The sequence below is a fragment of the Papaver somniferum genome, chromosome 2 (assembly GCF_003573695.1).
Source record: "Papaver somniferum cultivar HN1 chromosome 2, ASM357369v1, whole genome shotgun sequence".
Taxonomy (NCBI): domain Eukaryota; kingdom Viridiplantae; phylum Streptophyta; class Magnoliopsida; order Ranunculales; family Papaveraceae; genus Papaver; species Papaver somniferum.
In genome coordinates, this window is record NC_039359.1 from 94,129,196 (window position 1) to 94,140,539 (window position 11,344).

The window sequence follows — 11,344 nt, forward strand, 5'->3', positions numbered from 1 at the left end:
GCAATTAAGTTTTTCATAAAAGAAAAAATAATTTTGTTATCATTAAATTTTAACCGTTACATATTTGTGGTTTTTAATGGTGTTAACTCCACCATAATAACATTTTCAAGAACATTTAATTATTTTGAAACTCTTGACTATAAATCAGAATTTTGGTTGGAAAAAAGAAATGAGAGAGTTTATGTTTTGGTGTTAAAAAGAATTTGGAGAGTTGTTGAGATATCTTTTGTAGTGAGAGAGTTTTTTCTTTTTTATGACTTGAGTTTACAAAAGAAAAGATTTTTATAGAAAGAAAAATAAGTGTGTGAACATTTCTTATTTTTGTAAATGAGTTTCTGAGCAAAAATGAAGTGTAGAAGTTTCACATCCTCTCACCGTGCAAGAGTGATTGTGTAAGAGATTGATCTCGGCTGTTTTATCTTGGGGACGACGCGCCGCTGAAGAACTGCTTGCACAATCGTGGGCAGAGCCGCGAAACGTCATAAAGAAAACGACCTAGTCCGCGACTCAGTCATAACATTTGTTTCGTGTTTGGTTTTTATTTTTTGTGCAGGCATAATTCAGCAATAATTCCAACAATCTCCCTATCACATGTTTATTTCAGAAAAGATATTTATGAAGTCTTCACGCTGCTTTGATATTCTTACCAAGTTTTCTTTATTGCGGTGATGTAGGAGACACAAAGCTTTAGTGCAGGGGTTTTTCAGGAATGCAAGCCAGATGCTTTGACCCTCTGGTAAAGTTCACATTAGCCATAAGACAACAACACCATATGACAAATGGGACCTCAAATATCTTGCTATGAAACACAATTTGGCATTGGTTGGTTGTGACAAATTTAGAAAAGAAGACTATCCAGGTTACAGAAACAAGAAAGGATCTGGGCGAAGATGTAATGAGTCGTTTCGTTTAGGAGAATGCAGTACTTTCAAGTTTGAGTTTTTACACTGTGTGAAGAAGTATGCTCCTGGTTACATTCACTCTCCACCCTACCAATATCAAAGAACTCAGCTACAAGTTCAAAACCCACGTTTCTTTGAGCGTTGTCACCATACCGCACTTCCTAGAAATCAAGGGGTACCATTACAAACTCAACAATTGCCTTCTCGACCTCAAAACTGAATTCAGTTTGATGCTGGTTATCCTCATCTCATGTAGAAGTGAATATGCCAAGTAACTTCAGGTACTCTGATTTCCCATATGCCCCGAAGATTTCTGATGAATGGTTTAGGATCTTACATTGGGTGTTTTGCGAACACTGAGAATGTTCATGAAACTCTATGAACTGGATTTGCTAGATACATGGTAGAAGTTAAATAAATAAATACTAATGGTCGATAAGCAGTAGATGGGATGAAATTATATAGTTTTGGGTTGGAAAGCTTGGTGCATTTGGTCGTACTGGTGAAATATTAAGTATCTTGTTATAGGGGCGGCAGTGTGATAATAGTGTCCCGCTAATTGGTTAGGAGTTGTCCAAATGGTTTTGTTAATTGTCTAGATTACCTTTCCCATATTTTTACCTAAATCAAAGCTAAATTGAAAATCTGTTTTTTTTCTTCTCTTCTCCTCCCATCAACCGTAACCTCCATTAAAACTGAAAATTTTATCGTCTTCGATTAATCAGCAATTCGAAAATTAATCAAGTATAATAACTTGTATAAGGTATGTTATGAAAAACCCAGTTAGGGTTTAGTTTATTTTGTCCGATTTAAGTTCAATTTCTATCAGAAATTAGAGTTTTAGGTGAAAATTGAAATTGAAATTTCTGGGTTTATGTGAGTTACGGTTGATTTTAACTCTATTACGGTTTTAGGTGAAAATTGAAATTGAAATTTCTGGGTTTATGTGAGTTACGGTTGATTTTAACTCTATTACGAACCGTAACTGGAGAATTTGATGTTGTTACGGTTGGTAATAGTTCAATTATCAACCTATGTTCTTATATCTGAGAATTTTCTTCAGTTACGGTTGGTATCGAGCATTTGGTTACCAACCGTAACTCAGTTACGGTTGGTGTCGCGCATTTGGTTACCAACCGTAAATGAGTTACGGTTCGTATCGAGCATTTAGTTACCAACCGTAACTGGTTTTACAATTGGTTTTCCCCAAATTTAACCAGTTACGGTTGGTAGTTCATCTTTTACGAACCGTAACTATGGACTACGGTTGGTTACGAGCAAAATGTCAACTGTAATTAGCTCTGAAAATGTAAGAAATTGAATTTTTTTACGTATTTGAGCAACAAAAAGCTAGTTGGGATTAATTTAGAAGTATACCTGGTCATTTTCAGGTACTGGGTTTTCACTTTGTTGGTTAATTTCTTCAATTGATTGGGATTTACCTTCACTTTGGGTTAAAACTTTTCTACCATCTCCAAATTTTATTTTATTTTTAAATTCTAAAATCTGATTTTATTTTGATTTTGAGTTAATATAAGTGAAATTAATCATTAACATATTAAACTTGATTATCATCACTAAAATAGGTTATCAATTATGAGGATTCATTTGTCATTTCCAGTCTTTTTGATAAGGGACATCTTGAATGATCATGTAATGATCCTTTTTGTCCTATTAGATTGCCGCCCTCTAATAAACCATGCCGCCCCTATAACTGGTTACAATATTAAACCGCCATTGTCTGAAGTGGTTTTTTTTGAAGTCCCATAATTTTGTGTAGCTGTTACTGCCGAACAGTTTATGCTTCTTGGCCGTTGAGGCTGAGTTTTTTGAAGTTGTTTTGTCTGGGAAGTTCCCAGTTTTTGTGCAGTATCTGTTGGATTTTTCTTCTGAGACTGAAGTCCCTTGTGCAGTGAAACTTAAGTACATATTCAGTTTATATATATATATGCTAATTCTGGGAAATTTAAGGTTATTTGTACTTTGGTATGTAGGTTGACTCCAGCACTGGATTTTGATACGTAGTTCTGGGAAAATTTAAGAGAAGGACCATATCTTGACTGTCAACGGCCACGTTTGACTCTATGTAAACAAAACCTACCCGAGTTTATGGCAACAAGTTCTTGGAAGGCTTAAGATATAAACTCCTGTAGTTCTGTGCAACTCCAGATCAATTTGTCTTTCGTTGCTTCATGTTAACTGGAGCGTTGAGAATATTGAGTTCCAAATGAAGGTTTGATCTTGCAATGCGGCACATTCCTGTAGCATATAATTTCACTTTGGATTATAAAGTTCGTTCTTCTAAGCAAGGACTGAATATTGGAGTTTCACCAAGGGTTTCTGGCTTTGGAATTAGTGGATTGCCGGTCACCAAACCTACACCATTTGTTTTTGCTAAGTCGAGATCTTGATTCAACATTTGATTGAGCCTGAGCTAGATGTTAAACCGTTTGACTCAGAAGTATATGAGCCAGATACAACTTTCTGGTTAGACTAAAGTTTTCCATAATCAATTAACTATGACATCTATCAATTTTTTAAGTCAGGTGTAACGTAAGTCCAACTCAGATGTGCCGAGTCAAATTCAGATTAGTCGGGAAAATTACGAACAGTACTCTCCGCACAAAACAACAGATTTAAAATAGTTTGAAAATATCTGCATGCAATCCACATGTAAAAACCATTGTATAAATGATTCAAGTGACCGACGGGTAAAGATTTAAAATTCAAAACATCAATTGTGAGTCAACGTTACTTTCTTTCTAGCATTTGTTTTTTTTTTTTCTATTACCTTCACACTTCAGTATGCATTCCTTCCTTGTTAAGGAAGCCTCTTAGAGTATCAGTCAGTCCTTTGGTTTTTCACTTTTCCGAGATAGAAAGTGTAAAAGAACACTGAAAATGGCGGTCAACTCAAGGGTTGTTTCACGTAGAAGAAGAAGCTAAAACCGAAACAAGGGTAAACTTTTTCCCTCTCTTCCACAAATTATAAAAAACTTCTTTTTTTTTTTTTTTTTTTTTTAAGTTTGGTTTTGACAGAATGATGAAACAGAGAAACGGATCAAACATTACTCATCGTTGCATCAAATCCTTTTAGTGGGTGATGGAGATTTTTCAATTTCATTATGTTTGGCTAAAGCATTTGGTTCTGCATCAAATATGGTGGCTACATCACTTGATCAATATGGTATTATCGACTCTTCACCCTACTCTACTCTTTGTTTCTGTTCCAATGGTAATACCTTGCTGTTGCAAAAGTGAAATTGCACTTTTGCAATTTAGGAATTTTTGGTATACCAAATGAAATTGGAAAGTAGCTAGTCCAAAGATACTAGTATATGTGTATCTTCTCGAATGTTTGTGGACTTGTTTCCTAGATTCCTTTTTGTCTGTAGTTCTGATTTTTGGAGGTTACTATTTCTTGAAAATCATGTTTCATGGGTTCTCAGAATTATACTTTTACGAGTTAAATTCATTCTTTTTTGCATTTGTGTCACGTTATTAATTTTATTAACGCAAGTAAATGTTTTTCACTCAGGGTTAACTAGATCACCAACATAAAATCGAACCCCATTCTTACGACTTTTAACCCTTTCATCTATACACTGAATTTTGAGATTTCCATAGGGTTAGAGGTTTAAGATGCATGGATATGGTGTTAGGTCAGTTACGTGACGAGTGACGATAATCTGAATGGTGCTAAAATTGTGTGCACAACCAATCAGCTAATTTTTTAATCTCCACGTGGTCCAAAATCATCTCAGATTTCTCTATGTTGGATGTTTCCTTATTCAGGTGTGGAGCTTAATAATTACTACTTGTTGTGTTGACTTGTAGGTTTTGATCTAGGAACATGGTTGTTGCTGTTTTGGCTATTGTTGTTTTGCGAAATCCTAAATATCAACGTCTTACATAACAAACTGCTCTTTGTGTTAGTTGTTTCCCAAGGTCAGTGTTGGGGACTATTGATCTTCAAAGCCTTAGCCCCTAGGAAGTCACTACGTCAAACATTAGGGACCATGCCAATTGATATGTGAAAGTACATCCGAGTATTACTTTGCTGAAAATCGCTTGAATACAGTGTATTGATTATAACTATATGAATCGCTGGAAGTTAAGAAGTCAAATAGAGCGCTAAACAAAATTGGAGAGCTTAGAGAAACCTGTCGCAACTCTCATGTGTAGAATTGGTGCTATGGAAGGCAGTGTCTCTTGAAATACTCTGTATAACTTTAGAGTCACAGTAAAACACGGTTAGACTGACTTGTGCGGCAACAATGAGATAATTTTGGGTCCTATTTTGATGGATAAAGTTACAAGGACAGTGTGAGAGGTGCCATCTGCTTGCCCTTGATATATGATATTGATCTGTAAGTTAAGTGCTCTCAGCTTACTGGTAGAGATTGACTACCATATATGCCATTTGGAATGTTTCCGCTTACACAAGTTTGATGAGGGTTATAAGTAACTCCAGACGGCATGGTTGTTTTGTGAAAATGATAGGAACTCATGCCTTTCTATGAGACAGGAAATATCTCCTAGCTGAGTTTGAGTTTGATTATGGCTGTCTTTGAAATTTACATGAGTGAATTCACAAATGAATAAAAGAAACACAACTTGTTTTCATCTTGTTTTCTTTTTTCAACTTTTGCGGACTTTTTAAAATACTAACTACGTAATCATGATGTAATAATTACAAAAAACAACTACGTAATCATGAACCAGATGTGGTGACTAAGAATTACCCCGACGCAAAATCAAATTTGGTGAGTTTAAGGAAACTTGGAGCGACAATCATGCATGGTGTGGATGGCACTGAAATGGAATTTTTTCCTGACTTTGAAAAGCGGAAGTTGGATCGCATTGTATTTAACTTTCACATGCAGGATTCTATATAAAGGAAAATGATGCTCGCATGATTAAGTAAGTTTTTTGTTCTTTGTAATTTCGATTTACTGTTATTTCAGCATTGTGTAATAATGTTAGTGATATATGCATGTGTTCCTGCCTTCCTCCCCTATATATGCACGTTGCAGTGGAATTACTACGTAAACGTTTTCTGTTGTTACAAATTTTTCTTTGCTGTGGTGATATAGGATGCACAAAGATCTATTGCTGGGGTTTTTCAGGAATGCAAGCCAGATGCTTAGACCCTCTGGTAAAATTCACATTAACCACAAGACAACAACACCATATCACAAATGGGACCTCAAAGATCTTGCTATGAAACATGATTTGGCATTGGTTGGTTGTGTTGAATTCAGAGAAGAAGACTATCCAGGTTACAGAAACAAGAAAGGATCTGGGCCAGAATGTAATGGATATATTCAAGTTTAGGAGAATGCAGTACTTTCAAGTTTAAGTTTTTCCACTACTTGAAGAAGTCTGCTTCTGGATATATTCATAGTCCACTGTACCAAATACAAAGATATCACCCACAAGTTCAGAACCTACCTTTGCGTGAGCCTGGTCATCTTACCGCACTTCTTCGAAATCAAGGGGTACCACTACAAACTTATAATGCTAATAATCCCACTACCACTAGGCACCAAGTTCAACATTTTCCTTCTCAACCTCAAAACCAAATTCTATTTGATGTTGGTTATCCTATCCTCTTGTAGAAGTGTCAAGTAACTTTTGGCACTTTGGTTCACCATATCCTCCGAGAATGTTTTAAGATCTATCATGGGTATTTTGCAAACACTGAGAATGTTCGGGAGAATGGGCTACCACATTTGGTGGCTTGTTCATGAAACTTTGAGAAATGGATTTGATAGATACATGGTAAAGGCAAAAGAAATGATAAATATTAATGGTTGATAAGCAGTAGATGGGCTGAAATTATGTAGTTTTGGGTTGGAAAGCTTGTACTTGTAAAATATTAAACTGCGACTGTCTGATATGTTGTTTTTTTTGTTGAAGTCCCCTAATTTTGTGTAGGCTCTGATGTTTTTACTGCTGAACAGGTTATGCTTCTTTGTTGTTGAGGCTGAGTTCTGTGAAGTTCTTTTTCCTGGGAAGTTCCCAGATTATGTGCAGTATCTGTTGGATTTTTCATACTTTTTGTTCTGTTGCTGAAGTCCATTGTACATTGAAACTTAAGTTTATATCCAAATTATATGTATGCTAGTATGAAGGTTATTTGTACTTTGCTACGTAGTTTGAGTCCAACTCTTTAGTTCTTCGAAAATCAAGAGTTGGTGCTTTGGACCATTTCTTCACCACGTTTGACTCAAATTAATTTTAAACAAAACCGTCCAGATTGGCAACAAGTTTTGGGAGGCTGGAGAGTATATTGAGTTTCAATTTCAAGAGATTGTAATCATTATTAGCTCATTGACTGACATGTTGTACTAGGTGGTTGAAAACCGCACGATTTATAAAAGGGATACCAGTCCTACTATGCTGATACCATTTCATCGATCCAACGGTTTGTGCTATATGAAACGATGTCAGCACTTAGTAGAACTGGTATCCCCTTTATAAATCACGGAAAACCAGGAAGATAAGGTACCCATAACTGAACTTTTTTTTCTTTCTTTCCAAATTGGTAATTCATCAAGTAACCTTCGATACACAACTAGTAGAACCGTCTAATGTGGAATGAACACGCTCTTTCCTACATTAGATTTATCCAACCAAATTAATACAAGACCGGAGATAGAATCCCAATTTTAATTACATCTCAAGTGTTTTGCTGCCTCCTTGACTAAAATGTCTGGCACATTGTTTGCCAATCTTTTGGGAATAAAAAAGAAACCTAGAAAACTAGAACAAATTCCTTTTTAACTTCCTCCATTATGCTTGATTTTGACAAGATATAGAAGTTGGTATCCTGTTAAGATAATCCAACAACTTTCTGCAATCTCTTTCGATGCTGAAATGGTTGAGGTTGTGCTCCATTGCCCACTTGGATGCATGTAGTTATTCTGTTGCTTCTGCTTCTTCCGGTAATGTTGATGTGCAAGGTCCTACTCTTCATTGTTTGATATCACCTGCATCATCTGTAGATATTATAACAAAACAAGCTGGTTTGTTACAAGAAATCCAATCAGCATCAACATTAATCTTGTGTTGGTTTATGTCTGGCAGTTTACATTCCTCCTTACGACTTTGTAAAGCTTCTTGCCTTGCATTGTTATGAATTTTGTTTCTACTATGATTATGCCAGAATTGCACATGTCTCTGAATTTCTTTTGCTAATTGTAAAATTGTCTTTTGTGTTCCTTGGAACACTCTGTTGCACCTTTCTTTCCATATAAACCACATTTTAGTAACAATTACTTCTATGGTTATCATATTATTGGGTGTTTCTAGCCAAGACTCACAAATATCAAAGAAAATTACAACATTATCGAAATGTAGTTGAATTGGGATAGGTACTAATGACCAGAATGATTTAGCATAAGGACAGTGAAAAAATATGCTGAATGGTTTCATCTGCTACACATCCAAGGTGATACATCTATCATAGATTTAGAAAGTTTGAGGTATATCGAAACTGCATCCTGCAAACATTTCCAAGATCTAACCAGATTCGAATTTTTCCCATCACCAGGGAGACACAATCACTTCAAAGATAGGGAGGAAGTCAGTTTCATTATTTCATATATTCTCTTAACTCGTTACAGCTATGGCATATATATAGAGATCAATATCTCAATACAAGAAAGAGCTAAAACTATAGAAAACAATATATGATAATACAAGATAGAATATTGAATATTTTACATAATGTAATACCCCACCTCAAGTTGGTGCGTAGATGTCACACATGCCAACTTGTCCAGAAAATTCAAGTATTGTTTACTTGAAGCTGATTTTGTAAAAATGTCATCAAGTTGATCTAACTGATGACAATTCAATAATCTTCTTGTCCAGCTTCTCTTTGACAGCGAGCTATGATGTGAAAAAGATAGAAAGTAAATAACACATAAATTTCAATCAATAAGCTTCCATTTAAAGTTGATACGGGTTAAGAACATACTGAGAACAGAATTTACCTCGGCATCATCCTTTCCATCTTGTCTTCCCTCCTAGACATATCATGGGAAAAAAAAAAAAGAATCAGTCAATAAGCTGCCATTACAAGATAATATATGTTATAAATATGCCAAGAACCGTGAGTTCACCTTGATATCATTAACAGGTTCCAGTAAATGTCTACGACTCAATTCGGAAATAATTTCCTCAATATATTCACACATTTTCGGACCATTAGAGATACAATCTACATTGTCTTGTGACATGTCATCGATTTTCTTTAGGTCATCATAATACACCTGCAATGAGAAGAAAATTGGAGACATTCCTAAAAAATTGAGAACTGGCTATAGTATGATGATTGATCTAAGAAACATATGATTAGATTGTTGGTTAATACCTTGAGCTGGTCTTGAACTTCCTCCGGGTAATCGTTCCTGATTTCTTTGAAGGTTATTATTTCTTCATTAATCGGAATCGCCATGGTTTTGCTTTCTTCACCACGCGATTCGAACTCATAGAAATAATTAAAGTATCCTTCCTTATCCTCATTCTGTAGCTGCTCTTCAATCCATTTCCCAAATTCATCATCTGGGCTGACCATACCTTCCTCTAACATACAGCGGAGCTCTTGGAGCATCTGTCACAAGCTCATCGTTGTAAAAGGAAAAACAAGTTACTAACAGCAACAGAAGAGAGATTACATTATAGGGACAAATTAAAGATTAGAGTTTGAGTTATAACTAATCATACCATGCATATTTTTTTAAGAGTTTAAATGAATGCAACCTGATATTCAGTAAAATTTCTTTCCCCATCATCAATATTTTGTTGCAATGATTTTTGGAGTTTCTGAATGTATACAACGTAATTAGACCTCAGCAACAGATCATATGAATGTATTCCAAAAACAAAAGCATCCAATATGAGATTGTAATGATGTATGTACCTCTAGAATCCGCAAATCAAAAATTGCGTCGCTTTTGGTTCTGCCTTCATGAATAGTTGTATCCAGAAAATACAAATAATCATGAACTGGCGTTTCCTTGTCCTCATATTCTAGTTTACCCCAGTTTTCCAAGAGATATTTCAATTCATTCCTGAAGTTTGAAATTAAATCGGATGTACCTCTCAAAATTGTGAATATAAACAAAAACCCGTAACATCCAAAACCCTAATTTATACAAGAAGGAAAAAAAAAACCTAATTAGAGAAAAAGGACATCTCAGAAACCCCAAATTAGATTAGATATAAGATTCAGTGCGTTATTATCAAATACCTATGTCGCGAAAGTATAGCTCGCCATGATTCCTCGGATAAATCATCAGCAGCCATCGTCTCTTCTTTCTCTTGTGTCTTCTGAGTTTTCAATCATCATCATTCCTTACAAAAACAAACGGTTTTTGACTAATCCAATGGTTTTTAAATTGCGGTGCAGAATGCATCCTTCTCTTGCGCCCTCATCCAATCGTCTGAGAATGTTTCATGGACACAACCAGTTTCACTCTGTCGCCTAATATTCAATGTGTCTAATTAATCCCCCGATGAAAGCTCAAAACGAAACGCACAGAAAGAAGTACCAAGTCCCAACCGTTTCAAATCTTGGCAATCAATCGGATTGATGCCGAATATTTTGTTCTTCTTAGCTATAAGTGTAGTGAATGGTCTTTCAAGCTCATAAATTCACATGCAGACGTTTCTTTTTTGAGCTGATAAAACCCTCTCAACAGAACTAACACGGATCTAAAAAATTTCGCCCCCAATTTTTGTTTTTTCGCTATCAAAAGGTAAACCTGGATTTCTGATTCTCAATTTTTGTTTTCAATAGCTATGGCGTAACTACATCATTCATGGCATGAACCTTAGGTACGTTGAATCGGTTTCCTCTCTATTAACATCACTATAATTTTCATATCACTGATTTTTGTATTGTGTCACTTTCACCAGCTCCTTTTTTTTCGTCTACGTAACTTTAGTATCCATTTTGTATGTTTGTTGTGCGTTGTAATGTGGTTATTCACATCACTCCCAAAGCTGGGATATGTATGTATATTTCTGCTAATCAATTGCTATCGTGAAAGGTGACCTGAAACTAACTTTTTATATTTCATCATTTGCTGCTTATTGTGTTTCTCTAACCTGGATATCTTTTGATAGGATTTGTTACTTCCGCCTAATGATGTGTAAATTGCTTAGTACAAATGATTATCGAAACTAACTCCCAGCTTACCCAAGAAAGCAGTATTTATTGCAAGTTGTTGCAAACGAGAATTGCAAGTTGCTGCAAACCAGAAGTGGGATGCGGTGGCTTCTTGGCAACAACAAAGTTATTTTTGCTCCTTGATAAAAATGTAAGTTTCTAGACTGTGATTAAAAATACTCTTATTATCAATTTCCAACCCAGTCGTGCCCATATGGTATCAGTATAAAGTTATGTTAATGATGTTGTTATCATAACG

The 11,344-nt window shown here is 35.4% G+C and overlaps 1 protein-coding gene across 4 annotated transcripts; it reads right to left on the minus strand.

Moving 5' to 3' along the window:
- Positions 1-7,520: 7,520 nt before the first annotated feature.
- Positions 7,521-10,616, minus strand: LOC113353721. Of its 4 annotated transcripts, none has more exons than XR_003361486.1 (8): positions 10,165-10,616; positions 9,835-9,985; positions 9,675-9,737; positions 9,286-9,525; positions 9,035-9,184; positions 8,906-8,938; positions 8,651-8,801; positions 7,521-7,897 (listed from the first exon to the last, which is right to left on the minus strand). XR_003361486.1 is itself a non-coding variant. In XM_026597227.1 (7 exons), exons 1-7 carry the CDS (start codon positions 10,218-10,220, stop codon positions 8,739-8,741), a joined length of 756 nt encoding a protein of 251 aa, XP_026453012.1. In that variant the 5' UTR covers positions 10,221-10,616; the 3' UTR covers positions 8,483-8,738. The 4 variants fall into 4 exon arrangements, 2 of the variants coding, with proteins under 2 accessions (XP_026453012.1, XP_026453014.1); XR_003361487.1 differs by having other exon boundaries at positions 7,521-7,906; XM_026597227.1 differs by lacking the exon at positions 7,521-7,897 and having other exon boundaries at positions 8,483-8,801.
- Between the last annotated feature and the right edge of the window lie 728 nt (positions 10,617-11,344).

What these genes read in the sequence shown, in the direction of transcription:
- LOC113353721 (XM_026597227.1), bottom strand. Translation starts at nt 10,220, where the DNA reads ATGGCTGCTGATGATTTATCCGAGGAATCATGGCGAGCTATACTTTCG. An exon ending in GCTATACTTTCGCGACATAG is followed by an intron (nt 9,986 to 10,164) that starts GTATTTGATAAT and finishes TTCAAACTTCAG; the next exon opens with GAATGAATTGAAATATCTCT. An exon ending in AACCTGTTAATGATATCAAG is followed by an intron (nt 8,939 to 9,034) that starts GTGAACTCACGG and finishes TGATATGTCTAG; the next exon opens with GAGGGAAGACAAGATGGAAA.